The 17,686-nt window shown below is 37.0% G+C and overlaps 1 protein-coding gene across 1 annotated transcript in view; it reads right to left on the bottom strand.

Moving 5' to 3' along the window:
• Positions 1-17,686, bottom strand: part of ATP6V1H (ATPase H+ transporting V1 subunit H) — a 47,857-nt gene that overhangs the window by 14,748 nt on the left and 15,423 nt on the right. Inside the window, exons 5-12 of the mRNA XM_063394224.1 lie at positions 15,880-15,993; positions 13,105-13,209; positions 12,014-12,067; positions 9,792-9,889; positions 8,178-8,370; positions 5,036-5,214; positions 4,147-4,272; positions 1,860-1,961 (exon numbers count right to left, since the gene is read on the bottom strand). Of these exons, the coding sequence (XP_063250294.1) occupies positions 1,860-1,961; positions 4,147-4,272; positions 5,036-5,214; positions 8,178-8,370; positions 9,792-9,889; positions 12,014-12,067; positions 13,105-13,209; positions 15,880-15,993 (971 nt within the window). The remainder of the gene's footprint in view (positions 1-1,859; positions 1,962-4,146; positions 4,273-5,035; positions 5,215-8,177; positions 8,371-9,791; positions 9,890-12,013; positions 12,068-13,104; positions 13,210-15,879; positions 15,994-17,686) is intronic.

Genomic DNA, 17,686 nt, shown 5'->3' with positions numbered 1-17,686 from the left:
AGGACACTTTTTATTTGCTGATGACCAGTCCTTTTGAAGGTTGGCACATTGCTGAATAGGCTCAGCCTGGGAGCTGAGTGGAGCTGTAGTCCTAACAGCTATACATTTTCCCAGCTACAGACAGAAGGATAAGGGTCCTGTTCATCCATTCTTCTGATTTCATAGCTTTGGTCCAGCAACTGCATGGCCATACTAGCCCACACATTAAGGTAAATGCATGCAAGCTGTTTAAACATTATGGCAAACGTAATAAAATTATTTCATATTAAGAGCAGCTCAAAGCAAGAACAATCCATATTAGCCAGTCCTCCAGCTCTGCCACTTGCAGGCAGCACTATTAGTTTCCACCTTACTGAAGGATATCTTGCCTCTCATCCAAATACCATTTCAGTTCTTACAAGAGTACAAGAGCTGTGAGTATTTCTGGAGTCAACAAATCTTCCTAGCATACATATGGCCTGAAGTTTCAGTCTGTTGTCCACGATTCTACTACTGTCAAGACAGCAGTCTGCACAAGAAGCATTCATGAAATTCCCAACAAGGCTAGAAGGGCATTCTCATCTCATCTATTGAGCTGGTTTTGGCTGAGGTAATTGATTTTCCTCTTTGTACTAAAACCAGTGTTGATTTCATTATTGCTGAGCAGCATTTGCACTGCATCAAGGCCCTCTCTGCTCCTCACCTCACCAGCAAGGGGGCTGGGGCTGCACAAAGCCTTGAGACAGGACAATGCCATGGCAGCTGACCACAGCTGACCAAAGGGATATTCTACACCAAATGGCAACATGCTAAGCATAAAACTGGAGGAGGCAGAAGAGAGGACCATTCAAAGTGCTGGTATTTGTGTTTCCAAGTACCCATCATGCATGAAGAAGACTTGCTTTCCCTGGGATGGCTGAACACCTGCCTGCCTGTGGGAAGCAGTGAATTAATTCCCTGTTTTGCTTTAGCTATGAAATTGTCTTTATGTCAACCCCCAAATTTTCTCAATTTTACTTTGTTTCTCTCCCCCATCCTGCTGTGGGGAGAGAGCAAGTGGCTGTATGGACCCTGAGTTGCCAACTGGGGTTAAACCATGACAACCTGTGCAGGAATCAGGAACAGACTGCTTCTTTGCTACAAAAATTAAGTCAACATATCCCTCTGTATGAGTGATGAGCCGGATTCCCACAAAAATCAAAGGCTTCTTTCTGCTTCACTGGTCTGTCTACCTTAGAGCTGCAATTACTCAGTAAACATCTTTGCTTACAGGTTTTTAAAGAAGGAAAATATAGCAAAGTCTGTGTGTATTTCAACAGGAATTTGAGTTTATAATGAAAGCTTTCACCAAAATTTGTATTTGTGTAGCTAAAACATGCTTAAATGGAAGATTGACAACTGAATCTATGCATCACTGAAATCACAACAGCAATTGTTTGTGGAAAAAAACTTCTCTGTAGTCTTAAGTCACAAAACAGTCTTTACCATTGTTAGAATAGTCCATGTCTACCCTAAGTCAAATAATTACAGTCCAATTAGTCATACAGTGAGGAAAAATTATATGTTGATTAAACTCTTGGTAGATCTTCCAATTCTTCTGGTGCCTGGCTTCTGCTTTAGTCTAAACATAGTATTCAATATTACTTTTAACATTGTCTTCCTTCACGGTTAAGGGACATTGAAGCATATTAACTCAAAGATCCAGTTGGAAGTTTCTCATCTGATCTAGTTTTGTTTTCTTATCTTCCCAATGAATAAAACTTAAGCATAACCTGCAATCCCTTTGTAGCATATTTTAATATAAACAAGCAGAAAATGCCACAAGCACAGCACACAGTCCAGCAACCCTCCAGGATAACCCCATACTGGCATTTTCCTACCGTTTGCCACGGGGGTAGTGTCGTACATATTCTCCCACGTCATGAGCAGCTACAGCCAGCACCTGTGGATCATCAGAAACCTCCAGAAGTTTTGTCAGGATTCTAGGAAAGAATTTGAAACAATCAAGTCCCAGGGTTTGTGTTGGTTTTTCTCTTTTGTTCTGGTTTTCTCATTTTTTGAGGATTTTTTAATCAGTGATAACTTAAAATAATGAAGCCCGTAAGCATAAATATGTTTTACAAGTACCCAAACAGTAAAGCCAGAATTTTTTCCAAACATGCAGTTATACTTAACAAAACTGAGAACCTGCCCTAATTAACAGAATTATTTAAAGTATTCACTAGAGTCAGTGTAATGAGCTATATACACAAATAGCTATAACCAAGGATTACAAAATCTCTCCTTTTTTTATATTTTGACTTCAAGACCAACAGTTCTGAGTTCTAGATAAGCTTCACTAAAAAGCAGTTCTGTCCTAACTCAAAGACTGAGATGAAAGCTATACTATCTTGTAAATTACTCCAGTACCACAGGTTATTTTCTTAGCATGCATACAAACACAGAGCTGTAACAAGTAGAAAACAGCTTCTAGACTCTTAATACTATCTGTATCTTTTAATTAAGTAGTAAAATCACCTTTACTGGAAAACAGCTACAAGTAACACTGTTCCCTAGTCAGTAATGAGAAGGGGGAGCAATGACACAAATTATGAAGGTTAGGCACAGTTGAAAAGGTTAAACATACAGATCACTAGAAAATTAGAGTATTCTATGCTTAGTGAGATGACAAATGTGTTCTAATCAGAGAAAGTTAGAAACAGGATGAAATAGGTAAGTTAAAAATTCAACTGGAATTTAAAAAAGGAACATACTGATAAAATTAAATTACCACAACCACTGCTTCCCTAGAGGCCAGAAAGTGACAGAAAAAGTGCTTCTCAAATGAAAAGAACTCCTACTTTTGACAAGAAGAGGAAGCAGAAACTTGAACCATAACACTAAGCAGAAGACACCAAAGATCCATATAATGATGTTGAACAAAAATACAAGTCCAACATCAAAGTAGGCAGTAATGGCAGAAAGCAAGAAAACAATTATGTTTAACAATAGTGTAAGAGTATTAGATTTAGAAAACTAATAAGCAGGCAGATAAAAAATATAAGGCTCAAAGCAAATAAGGATTGTCTGTCAAATGCCGTACAAGACAAAAAATGAAGTTCTGAGGTGCAAGAGTCTCCCCATTACGTTGTGGAGGAGGGTGGGTAGGTTTTTTGTGGATTGGTTTGTTTGGTTTGATATTGTGGCATTGAGTTTTTTGGGGATTTTTTTTGAGAGCTGGGGGTGCATTAAAGGAACTATTGAAGATCACTGTCTTTGTAGCAGCAGAAGCCCAAGAAATTAAGTCCCAGAACCAGGAGCAATAAATACAGCAAAACATTGTAATCACTACAGGAAATACTAAGCCTCAATATCAACTTTATGCTGTACTTCTCAGCATCTGAAACTTTTAAGTCTATAATCCTACATATTCAGCAATATGCACTCAGGGAAAAATTTATCAGACAGTTCTGGTGAGGTGTTAGGCCAGTAGAAATGCACATAAAGCTCAGGGTCACCTTGCTCTCACCATGTCTTCTAACATCTCACATGCTCCATTTGACCTCCTGATTTCTGTTAGATCTGGCACTTACTAGCAAGCCCTGAACTGAAAGAACACCACGTGTTATCAGTTGATGACAATGAACATGGAACAACTGAGAGCCAGGCATCATTTCAGGACATAGTTCATATGCCAGACAGCCAGTCCTTGACTGCAAATAAATATGAGTTCAGGTTCACTTCATCAACAATCTATGTACTCCAAACACAGTCCCAACACAAAACAGACACATTGCAACATAATGCGTTGAGTCAGATTTTCATGGGTAACACCACAACTTTCAACTTCCAAATATCCAAGACAGGTGTTCATTACTCAGATCAACATCACCACACAATACAAAACTAAGATTAAGATACAGTAAAAACATTTTTAATCAAATTAAACCTGCATGCAAGTTAAGCTAAAGATATTCCCTTTATCATAAATACATTTTGACCAGTAAAAGCAAACAAACAGCCTGATTTTGAACAGAGCAAACCATACATTCTAAAATAAGCAGGATATTTTGACTTGCTTTCATTCTTGACACTATTTGATGTTAAAATGTAAAACCTGTATTAGATTCAAGTTCATTTAATCACAAAACATTATAGGACCATGCGATTCAAGACTTGAAAACTTACTTGAGTAGTTCATAATTCTTCTCATTTAGTCTTACAGCATTCTCCCGCCAAAACTTCTCAGATTTGTGCACAGGACTCCACTCCAGTCTTCCTGACTTCAGCTCAGAGCTGTATTCATCAAAGGAGCTGCAACACAAGACCTAAATGAGATATTGGCCAAGCTTCTATGAACACTTTGAACAATACAGCCAAGCCTATCCCTAACAAAGCTGGAACTCAAATTGCTATGACACATTTGGAAGTCAGTGCTCTGCAGAGTATAAGAATTGTTCCCTGTCTCACCATTTTGTAAGTAATAAAATGCATGAGAGGCAAGAAGCAAAAAATTGTTTTCAAACAGAACCCTCTATCCACCCCAAAATACTATTCCCAGGAAATAAATAAAAAATAAAGAAAGGAAAATCCTAAGTCACACAAATGCAACAGTTTAGAATTTCTCTGTTTTGATGGGTTTTTCGGTTTTAACTTCCCCAGTCAAGGATTTCAGTCTTTACTTTCCATCCACTTAAACTTCTGACACTACCTACAATACGCACTTCAATTTAGGCACAAGAACAAGAACTAGATAAACAGGAGCAAAAACTTGAGTTAATCTGGACAGTAGAACTTATTCTAATCAGGTAGACTTTGACTGAAATCCTTTATGATCACTTTTGAGTGCTTTAACAATTTCTCAGTTACAAAGATCACAGATTCATTGAAGATCAATTTTCTATTCAGCCTCTAAATACTGACATACAATAGGAAACTAACAACATCTCTGCATGTTCTATCTTACTAAATAGAATTTACATATCATAATTCTGTACATATTTTAGCCCTACAAAAGAAAAAGGTTCTATCAACCTTCACATAACTGCATTTTTAAAGTGCACACTGCAAAGCATACCTAAGGTCCTGCACGCTCTCACCAAGCTTGTCCAGTAGAAATTTGATATCTTCACTGATGTCTTCATCATCATATTTCTGCTGATCCAAATTCTCTAGCTGCTTTAAAACCTTACACTGAATCATGGCAAGAGCATATTCTTGGCGAGTTTCTCTCTCAGTGGATTTCTCTAACAAATTCTAGGGAATTTAAGAATAGACTACTTTGAAACAAAGCAGTATTTTAAAGACACTCTTATTGGAACTTTTTGATTTAGTAAGTGAAAAAATTGACCACATCCTGAAATATCTTTTTCTTCAATAATAGAAAGTACTAATTCACCTGTTTTGAATATTTTCCACATGAAACTGAGGTGACTATTCAAACACTATTCAAAGAAAAAGGGCAGGCTTATATCCCAAATACCAGAACATCCACCACACACAACCTCTTTTATCTTGGATTATCATTTTAGCTTTCTGTGCAGCAACAGCACAAAGTAGAGAGTCTTTTAAAAAACAACCTGAAGTCTTATTTCCAATTCAAAATTACCATCTGGATTAGATCAGCTCTTTTCAAGTTTGGGAATATTTCAACTAGACATTTTTATTTAAACAGAAGCTTGTTGGTAAGATTGGAATTATAAGCACAGAATGCAGTAGTCAAGTTCCAATACCATTTATTCATTATATTTCTACTCAATTTAATCAGCTTTCAATTACATTTTTCAATCAGAGCTGGCCACCTGCACTTTTTGATAAAGCAGAAAACATGAATTTCATATAAAAGACCAAGTCCTTAATAAACAGAACATGTGTTCATATAAATAAGACTTAACATCTGCCAGAAATAAGCAGTGAAACTATGCAGAAGGAATTCGACTGCATCAGTCTTGTCACAGAACTACTACACCTGAGGTTTCTTAGATATCAGACATTCTATTAGTTACTGAGGCAGAACACTGCAAATCAATTTTAAAACTTGCAAATTAAGTCATATTACTGCTTTTAATGGCCATATACAATTAGCTTTAATGTGCAAAAAAAGAGCCACCCCAGTTTCTACTTCAGTAACAGAACTAAAAGGTAATTCACAGAAAATAATGCTAATTTACTTAGAGTTAAAACTGCTAATGAGAACGAAAGAAAAAATAATGAATCTGAAGACAATTCAACAGGTTCAAGGAGCAGGTGGATAAAGGTTCCAAAGAACGCCCAGTTAAGATAATTGCAAGCAGATGTGGAAGCTATTCCAAATATCAAAATATCATAACCTATCTCACACCACAGTGACATACTCAAGCTTTTCATTGCAAATTTGAAAGGATATGCTAACAAAGTAAAAACACAAACATATGACTATATAGAATGGATCAGTAAACTACTCAGTAATAAAAACCAAAATCTTATGGTGTAAGACTAGTTCTAGGCAGGAAACAGACACATAAGGGAATAAAAGTGTGAAAAATGAGGGAATAAAATAATAAGTAGAGAAAATAGTAGATTCAAAGAGATAAGAGTGCCCAATATTCGTTGCTTTATAGAAAAAAAAATTTCATTTGCAGTTATATACTTTGGATAATTAACTTGACATAAAAGTGAAATATGTCAAATTAGGAGAAATCAAGTAGCAGACAGGACATCCAACTTGCCCAGACTCATGGAGCACCTTCAGTAATGCACAGATATATCTGGGGAACCATCAAGCCTAGCCTTTTATTCAATTCCCTTCCCCTCCCCTAAACTGATAGATCTCATACAGGAAAAGGACTACTTTGCTTCTACCACCTATATTAATTTGGCTTCAGAACTCACAGCTCTGATGTCTAATTTCTAATCTATTATGTTCCTGGCTGCCAGTTAACAAATCATCTTCACGCCAACACAAGTCTTTAATGCTGGAGAAAGGAAACAGCTAAGTTACACTCCCCCAAGCCTGTTACAGAAACAACTTTTTCTTTCTTAGCCTTTACTTTAAAAAGTTAGCTTCCTTTTTGTCTCCTCTTGCAAAACACAGGAAATCTAAGAACTAGCAATTATTTCTCCTACTTTTTATGACCTCAGAATAAGAAGAAACTCGATATTAACTGCTGAGCTTCTCAGCTTCTTTTTCTCTTTTAATTTTTTTTCCAATTTGTCTTGCTATATGTCCCTGCCTAATCCTAACATTAAGATCTTTAAGAATCTTACAACATCTATAGAGTAAGAACAGTAAGAATATAGTAAGACTAGCTCCTACTGAAAACCTCATACCACTGTTCTCCTTCAATAAGACAAACAGCAGATTCTTATGATCTGCCTTATCCAGAACTCTTTCAGTGGCAGATGTTTCCAGACAGAGACACAGAGTAAGCACCTTCACACAGCTTATCACTGCTAATCAGCAAGTCAGTAAGCAACAATTTCCCCATTCTAATGTGCTTGCAACACTTACTATTAGAAGACAGTTCACATGCAGGAAAACAAACATCTTCCAAGACCCACATTTCCTACTCAGGATATCAAGTGCTGCTTGAAAACAGCATTACAAGTTGTTTCCTGTATTACTCACAAGACATTTGGCAAGCGTGCACATAAAACTAGTAGCGTCCATGAACGTAAAATAATATTCTCACAGTGAAAACATTAGGCCTAGGTCCTCAGTTCTTCCTAATTATCTTAAATAGAACCAGGAATTTCCAGGTAATGCAGACACAGTAAGTTAAATAATCACTCTTACATAGGTATTCTCATCTGCCTTTACGGAGCCACCAAGAAAAGATTTTTGGACTAGTAAATAAAAATAATTTCTCAGTTGGACAAACATACGTATTCAAAACAATATTTAGTTAATTAAAGCTTCATAAGGTAAAATTTATCAGCTATTAGTAACTCCAGGGTTTTACAGTAGTACCAGGAGGAAAAAGAATCGAATTAAAAAAGAGAAATCACAAGTGCCTGTGTTAACTTTTTTTTAGTTAATCTTATTTTAAGGCAACATTGAATAGCAGATATCTATTACCAGTAATAGCCTGTATATTACCTGTAGCAAAAACTCAAGTTTACAAAAAGAAAAACTCAGAGAATTAAGCTTTCAATCAGCTTATTGATATGGCCCAGAAGAAATAGCTGTGCATCAGCTAGATTTGAGACCTACTTGAGATTTGCAGTCAACAGATACTTACCCGAAATGCTGCAAGGATGATCCTGGTTACTTTCTCTTTGACAGATTCCTGAAGAATATCCGACAGCACGGGGACAATATTGTACCGCCGAAGATATTCACACATTTGAGGGCTAAATGCCAGCAGCCACACACAGAAAATCATCTGATACTGGAGCTGAAAACCGCATTTGTTGCTCAAGACACCCATGATGCTAAAAAATTGACATAGTATACATTTAATTTTAAGTAATGACTACATAGGTTGCATTGCTCTCATCTGAAACATTAAAAGAAATGGTAACAACTTGGAAACAGCTGCTAAGGATGAACATACAACACACACTTCACAGTAACCTGCATCACTATTTATCACTGTATAAGCAGCTTGTTCAGAAAGCCATCTTTTAAAGGGATGGTTATTTTCTTATTAGCCTTAGAGCCGTAAATCAGCTTTTCCCATGTGAACTGATGTGTTACTGTATTCATCTTCTGGTTCACCAAGACAGCTTTTTCTACTGGTATGTTTAAAGCATTATTTATCATTCTGGAAGAAACAGAGAAATTTCAGCTACTCTTTCAGACTTGAAAAAAAATGAAGAGAACAAAACCTACACAAATTGAACTTAGTTCCTTAATTGTACTTGTCCACAGGAGTGTCTGAAATGAGCTGAGGTATTCATTATTTAACAGCCATTTCTCAGAAAATGGCTCTAGATAGAAATATACAAAGTACTGCTAGGAGAAAACAATATCACAAGCTCTTCAAGAAGACATCATGCAGAAGGCTTGCTCAAATTAAGTTTTAAAAATTTCGTAAGCAATTTACAGGTCAATTTTGAAACAGCTAAGTCAATTTAAAATATAAAAAAGAATCTACATTCAAAATCATTATCAAGTTTAAGACCAGTTCAAACATGGTGAAACACAGACTTACTGTAATGCTTTAATACTCAATTAAAAAGCTTCTTTGGTTTCAGCAGTGTCATCTTGACACACAGGAGCATCACTTAAAATTTTACTTCACTAAGAATTTTGACTTTTCTCCATTTCAGTGTTAAGAGGTATTTTCATTAAAGTGCAAATTATGTACCAACCATCCCCAGCAAAGGCATAGATGGCAGAAAAATTATTTATAGGCAATCATTTTTTAAATAAGATTAATGCTGAAATCCTAGCCTTATGCAAAGCTATTTATTAGAAGAATTGGATAAAAGAATAACCTACTTGAAGCCATATGTGGAAAAAAATTTGTCTTAGCTCTAGAAAATGTTTCTCCTTTCACTAATCTTTTCAGACAGAACAATTTCAGACTCAAGGACTAGGATGATCAGCATAAACTCATTTCATTAGTCTTTGTTCTATTAAAAAATAAACAGAACATCTTCAGCTGAAGACAAATGGTTATATTCATCTTCAGATACATACTTAAGCCGTTCTTCTTGAACAGGAAAGCTGCATTAAAGCCTCAACAGTGCAAGTTTCATTTGTTTATTTGACTGGGCTAATGTTTGAAAATAAATCTCTTTTGTATACAAACAGAGGCAATTGCCTATTCTATTCCAAAAAAAGGGTCACTGGGTAAGGTACTACTGTAAGTGCATGTATATCCATACAAATTGAAATAGGTGCTCACCAATTGACTCCATCTGCTTCTACCCATGCAAAGCGGTATTCATTGACCCTGAGCATCAGCTGCAGACATCCAGCAACACACTGTACATACTGGGAACTCTGGGTGAAAACAACAACACATCACTTCTTACCAGAAGAGTCAGGTAGTAAGTGCTGAAGTACAGTTTCCCTAATTAGGCTTTACTGGCATAAAAGGAGAGAGTTCTGAATATTAAAGAAGTGTTATGCAAGTGATACCACTTTACATTATCAGAACATTTGAACATGCCTTTCTTCAGTATCTATGAATGAAAGCTGTCTCCTGTTTGAATAAATTTGCCAGAGCATGCTTTCCTCCCTTCTTGCTCAACAGTCAGCATTACCTTCACTAACACATACAATAATCAGATCTGCTGCTGATAAAATGTTGTTTGCTTTTTTCCTCTCTATAAGCCTTTTCCTTGAAAGTCTCATGGTAGCTCACTGACATAATACAAGATAAAACCTTTCAAACATTTAATGAAGTAAAGAAGTTAGGCAATCCCACATGAAAAGAAAGGAAGCAATAAACAGAATTGAAAATAAAGAGTAACTCATTCTGTGTCTCTCATGAGAGATTTAAGTCCTTTATGTAAAAACTAAGTCTGTGCATCTGGGCTCAAATCATCTAGAACATCAATTTCCCTGTGAAAGTATTCATTTTCACACCCCATGCAAATAAAACAGCTATAAACACACAGACAGCTCTCCCACTCCAAATAATGCATCTATCTACATCACCAACCCATTGAACTTGGAATTTTCTTTTTAAAGAGTCTGTCATAAAAGCATTGTCCTCCAACACCGTTATAATTGAAATTTCATAATAGATTCCAGCTCTCATTTCCTGTATAAAATGCTACAACTGCATTTATTCTGAAATTAGTCAGGACCTGCTTGAAAATCCTGCATAAGCTAGATCTGAAATCCGAACACTAATGAAGCTAAGACAACACTTATTCACTTTAATTACCCTAAAGCATATTTGCACTCTGCTGCTCTGGGACCCTGCCATGGCACAAGTACATCCATGCAGTGCCTCAGTGCAATGAATATCGATTTCTGAGCCAGTCAGAGGAGCTCATGGCTCCATAGTAAGTGGGGGTGTGTGCTGCAATACTATTTACTCTTTTATGGCTGTATGACAGAGGGCTGTCAGTCTAACAAAATCTAACACTACGGAACACAGATTTGCACAGGAAATACTGAAATACTTCCACTTATATGCTCAGGCCATTGTTTTACGCCCTACTCGTACTCATGCACAACAGTCTTGAATCTTTTCTCTTTAAACTCCAGACAGGCAGTAATTTAAGAGGCTTCTCCTCTACAGGAAGCTGAAGCTTAAAGCCATGACTACACTTCGAAGAACAACAAATCCCAAGTTAAGTCTTCTGAGAAACTGTGAGCACTTTCAGGCTGCAAAAGAAACAAAAGACTGAACTGAATTCTACTCCACATTCACAACTATGATAAACTGCTTCATCATGCCACAACACCACAGAAAATCCAGATAGGATGATCATTTGCATTTGTTATACTGCCACAGTTCATCTCCAAGCTCAGCTGCTATTATACCTACATGAAATTCAGTATTTAAAAAAATATTGATGCAAAAAAAGACAATCTATTTTCCTCTGAATTCAAGCTATTAAAATATGAAAAGCTTATAGCTTTGAAAGCACTCTTGCAATTTCATGCTACAGTGGTTTAGGAGCAATATCAGCTTTAATATCTGATGTGCCCTTTTCTAAGTTCTGCACAGCACAACAGTCAAAAGCTTCTCAGTTTCAGGTTTTTCCTACAAATCCAACAGCTGTGGTAAACAGATAGTGCTGAATCACAGAATCATCTGGGCTGGAAAAGACCTCTAAGATCACCAAGTCAGGGACTTAAAATTGTTTGAATATTAAACTAATTTTATACAATTTTTTCAAGTTTTAAAGAAGAGAATCCTAGATACATCTACAGCTTTAACAAGACAAACTAACTTGTAAAATATACACTTCCACTGCCAATATTCTGTGTGAAATCAGTGTTTAAAAATACTTTTGTTTCTTGGCGCCATCACCTGGCACTCTGTTGTACAGTTCTGATTCCAAGTACTTCTTATCACTGGCACCAGAAGAGATCTGCACCTTAATCCAAGGAGTGAACATCACCTGCCCAAAATTGCAGATTGACAGATTTCAAAGATATACTCACATCACTTGTGGAGACTGCTCCTGTATCCACAGAACCCCCTGTACCGCGTAGTTTCTAGGAATAGAAAAAGTTGAAAATCAGAGTTGTTCTTAACCCTTAAGGAACAGTTGTTACCAAGTTTCTTTCAGTTCACCAATCTTTCTAGTCATTAAAAAAAATTAGAATCTATTAGATATTTTTATGCTTAACATATTACCATAATACATTGTATTTATTTCCCACACACACTTCACGTCTAGAAGAACGTGCTTGGAGCTGATCTGGTACATCAACATTTTTAATTCTTTAAGTGTGGATTTATTCAAGACATTTATTTATCTTAGAATTTTCAAACTGTACTCTTGCATCTTTCTAAAGCAAATTCCAACTTTAAGATTCTCCTTCCAGAGGAAATAAATAAAACTCCTTTTTAATAAGCCAAATTTAGAAAACACTAAAAATATACCATTAATAAATCTACTGAATGTTTCTCGGCTCTCCAGAATCCACTTCTACTACAACACTAAGAAAAAGAATGTTTTCAAGGGAAACGTTCAGAAATGAATACAAAGGAGAATGATTCATCTTTGAAGGACAAGACAGAAGTAAGTGGTTCAAACTGAGCTAATACCACAAAAACACTGTCTAAATAAGTCAGAATTTATTCACTGTCAAGACACAGGACTTTGTACAGGCTTTGTACTACAGTAAACAGGAAAAAGATTTTGATATTCAGTTTCTGCTGCCATGTGACCTTTCTTCCCAGCAAACAGTTCTGATAACCAAAATAGTAGAGGCAAGACAAAAAAACCTTTGTCTCATATTTTCTGTGTCCAGAAGAAAACAACAGAACAACAGAACAACCAACAGAAAAGGCAAAAAGTTTTATCATTAATTTACATTTCAAGGACTGGAGTAAAACACTTAAAATACTAAGGTAAAAACTAAGTTCCTGAATAAAGAATATTTGGCTTTAAAAACGACAAAGTAAAATTTCATTTAAAAAAAACAAAACCAAAAATATAATTCTTTTTTTTCAAGAATATGAATGTATACATGTGCAAACTAGTTTCCAAAGTTACTGTAAAGTTTAAAGAAAGGCAGCTTTTTACCTGTGAACTAAGCTGAGTTTTAATCCAGTTGAAATAGTAATTCAAGTCACTGCCTTCCATGAGCTCCCTCCCCCAAGCAGCCAGTTTGGCAATAATTCTTGCTGCCTGAAAAAGAATGCAATAAACCGATTTTTCAAACACAGCAATTTCAGAATTCAGTGAGAAGTTCTGTAAGCTCTGGAAACCAATTTTAGATAAAAGATAGTCCCTTACAGAAACCTACCTGTTTTCTACATAGGGAACTCTTTATGCCTGGTATCAGTTACCTGTAGCTGTTGAAGTTCACAAAACACCAATAAAGAACTCAGAAGGAGATGGAGGGAAGCTGTCGATGGGCTACTGCTGTAGGACACCACTACAGTCAGAAATCAATCAAAAGCAAGACACTGGATGGCCTAACACACACAGGCTTGGTTTAAGCAACTATGGCATGTGCCACACAAACACAGTATTGAAGGGGTTTTCTACTTAAACTGAAGGAAGTCACCTTCAAGAATGGAGAAGTTTCAAGTCCAGAAAAAGAAGAGCAGAAAAGTAAAACAGAAGGTACCATTTAAGAATGAAGTTGAGGAGTCAAAATGTGGCCAGGTTAAGAATTTTCATAATGCCTATGGCTTTAAGGATACTTAAACAAGAGTATATTTCTACATCAGCTTTTCCAAATTATATTTGAAGTAAATCCACATTGCAGCCTGCAGTTAATTTCCAAAAGCATTTGAGCCAGCTCTACATATAAAGGGGCAGTGTAACCAAGAAATTACTGAAGCAAGGGTTCATTTGCACGCACACAGTTCCATGATGCAGTGAGGACACTATTCCAGCCACCTTTCCACCTTACTACATTCATATGTGCAGCACCACCACCACTGATTTCTAAGGGGATTACAAGAGTGAGTCTGTAACAACCGTCATCACTAAAATGTGTCAAATCCCATTCTGAATGCAAGTCACCCTATAAAATCCCTCCAGCTTTACAACACAAGATATTAGCTCTCTAGTCAACCATTCTTCTGAGTTAAAACTGCCACATGGCCCCTAAATGAGAGACCATTTATGTTTAGCTGAATTTGAGCCTACACAGAGGATGGGTATTTTTATCTGCCTCGGCAGATGTAACAATGTGGCGTCAAAAATCTTCCAGCATGCATAGTAAGGAGAAAAATAAAATAAACCCAACAAAAATAACACAATCCTAAAACCTGGGTTTGAAAACATTCATGTGCTTTAAAAAAACATGCACTATACTAAAATGTATAAGGCAGTAAACTTAGTAGATGCACTTTAAGTGGATTCACTTCACATAAGATTCTCTGTGTCTTGTTAAATTATTTGCATATTTTGCAGTACATAAAGAAAACAATATCTGAATAACACAAATCTGAGAAGAGAAATGCTGACTATCAAAATTTCTATACCATATGTTCAAAAAACAACATTCCAGGGAGACTAAATAGTTTGCACTGCAAGGGTCTAAAAATTATCCTTTACCTGCATATTTGGGCAGTCAGCACTGTCTGACTGCTCAAACTGCAGTTTTGCAAGATGGGTCTTCTGTAGCACTACCACCAAAAAAAACCACAAAACAAACTGCATTGGCAAAAAAAAAAAAAAAAGACCAGCCATCTTCTCCCTCAGCTACACCAAGAAAACTGATTCACATCCATTCAGTCAACCAATTAGATTAAATAAATAAAAAACTCAAGCCTGACATTTTTCTTGAGAACATGCCAGCTCACTGTTTAAGGTGCAGTGCAGCCCCAAACACAGTTGCACTGGCCACAGCCCAGAGCAAACAGCAGGGCTTGCTCGGTGTCCTGGAATCCTTGCACCAGTAGTGCCTCCACAGCCTAATGCAAGTCAGGTAGTGGGTTTCCAGTTTGAGTCTCTGATTTGACACTATCATATCATTCCAGCACAAATATATGTAGTGTACAACAATTCACAGCTGTGCAGTTTTCTCCTCCTCAAGCCTTAATAATACATGTTTCACTGTTGGAAACTGTGCTCTCCTCTAGGAATTTACAATAATAAAAACATTTTTTGTCCCACTAGAAAAAAATCTGCTGAGATGTAATGGCCAGTTCTTACCACTGACAGCAGAAGCACATTAAAATTCCAGAAAAGCCACTCCATATACAGGAGCAGCAAACAGTAGTCAAAGTATAGCAGAAACCATATGCTGCACATGACCGTACTGGGTTTGGCTGGGACAGACTTTATTTCCTTCACAGCAGTCCATATGATGCTGTGGTTTAGACTGGTGTCCAAAACAGTGCAGCTAATATATCAATGTTTTACCTGCTCATGAGCAGCACTTGAACAATATCAAGCACTTCTGTGTTTCTCACTCTACACTTCCAGTGAGTCAGCTGATAAACTGAGCATATGACAAAATAAGGTTCATCGAAGTAAAGATATTTCCTTTGCACAAGATGAGAACTTAAATTCTAATATTTGTACAGCATTGTCTGGCGTTGTGATAAAAGATTTTCAGGTATGTTTTACTGTATTTATTGTTCTAAAATCCCTGCTTCTCTGAACTTTTAAAAGCTGCCCTAATCTCCCAGAAATAAACCAAGGCAAATTAACAATGTAACATTGCTTTTTAAACTGTGGTTAGGTGAAGCTTATATTAAGAATAACTCATCTAGACTGCAAGAGGAAAACTTTCCAGTCCAAGCAGAAGTTTAGATTCAAATTCCAAAATCTCCTGAAGAAAAATAGCACCAGCATTTTTCTCTACCATCTTCAGAGACAGATTCATTTAAAACTTACCATATGCACAGTGAAGAGATCTTGTCGATTCAACATTGGCAGAAAATAGGACCACGCCGTGTTTTTACCACGTTTTGCATAATCGAAGAAGATGCAAACACGCTGATGATTTTCCTGTAAAAATTGAGAGAGAGGAAAAGATGACAGACTTGTAAAAGCATTTGAGATAAAGCAGTTATTTGCTCCTTGCTATGTTGGCATAGATTATCAGAGTGTATCCTCGCTTGTAAGAGCCCACGGAAATTTTTCAGACTCAAAAATGACTTGTGGATACAGTAATTTCAGCACTCAACATTAAGCCTGGAGACTTGGGGTGGAGGAAACAAACCCTGAAGCCTCAGTTGTACCCCTGTACTGCAACAACTGCCTGAGCAAAGCCACATATATTCTTTTGAATATGCAAGTGGAGTGAGGCAAATGAGAAACAAGCTAAATACTGTCAATTTTTTAAGAATAACACTATTCTTCATCTAACCAATTATGCTTGATTAAAGTCCATACAAAGTTTTCAATGTACTGCTACTTCCACACAACAGCTGTGGTTCAACTTCTTCTATAAGTGAAACCTTGGGGGCATAAATGACCTTTTCCATTCCTCTCAATGGGAAATGTGCTCTTCTCTCCAGATGAGGCTGCACCTGATTCAGCAGTTATCTCAGGCAATCTACATATCTATAAGAGGACACTGCCACCAGAAGTCTGTTCCCCAGAGCTCCAACACTGAACCACAAGAGACCAACCACTACCTGAGCCTGGGCACTGGGGACAGACTCTTGAAGTATTTCCCCTAATAATTACTACACAAAACATAGTTTTGTGTAGTAATTATTAATTTTTTATAGTTCTCCTTACAGCAGGCCAGAGAACAGGCCATACAATCATGAAGGAAAAAGAAAAGCTCTGCTGTTTCTTACTAGCCTAGAATATAGACAGACAGTCCCAAAAAAATCTCACATTTGAATTCTTGCTTTTCCCCAAGCATTTCCATGTGCTTTCCAGCCTGGTGGACTGGAAGCTTTCCTTCTGAAGAGATGTCTCCCCACTGAAGTCAAACTATTACCATTAAATACACAACTCCTCCCAAGGAAGGCAAATGAGAAATTCACAAAAGGACAGTATCTCAGTCTCCACTATCTAGACATTTTAATTTTCAAACTCCCCTAGCTAGAAAGGCTTTTCTCCATCAATTCTGCACCCTGTTATTAACTCTAGGGGTGAAGAACCAGCTACGCAAGCCTCCTTGTTGGAATATGAACCATTAAGCACAAGACAACCTGAGTCTATCCATGATTCAAACAGTGACATCTTACTATGCCTTAGAGCTTCAACCCTGAAAGTAACAGTCCTTACCTCAAAACACAAGTTTCCTTATTTTTACTCTTCTGATTCTCAACCCCATCCCCCTGCTGGAGGACTGAGTGAGTGGCTGTGTGGTGCTTAGCTGCCAGCTAGTGTTAAACCACAACAGTGTTGTACCACATGGGCTGCAAATTGCTGCCCTGATCACTGACTAGGGAAGCTCAGATTATCTGAGTTATCTGCCAGTTATAACCCTCAGAGTGATCCATTCTCTACATGGCATGTGTAAAAAGGCACCCAGAAACGTTCTCAGAATTTGTTGTTCAAACTATGAAATAAATAAAAGTAAGATCTCAGGAACACAGAGCCTTTGGTGGAGAGCTTTTACTCTGTGAGGGCTTGCTTGATGAGAAATGGCAGTTTGATCAAATCAATCACTGTCAGCATCTGCATGTGCTGAACAGTCTAGCTAAGAAAGATCAACACTTACCAGATCAGTGAGTTCAGC

The sequence above is a fragment of the Prinia subflava genome, chromosome 1 (assembly GCF_021018805.1).
Source record: "Prinia subflava isolate CZ2003 ecotype Zambia chromosome 1, Cam_Psub_1.2, whole genome shotgun sequence".
Classification (NCBI taxonomy): Eukaryota; Metazoa; Chordata; class Aves; order Passeriformes; family Cisticolidae; genus Prinia; species Prinia subflava.
This window is presented reverse-complemented; position numbering and strand designations above follow the sequence as displayed.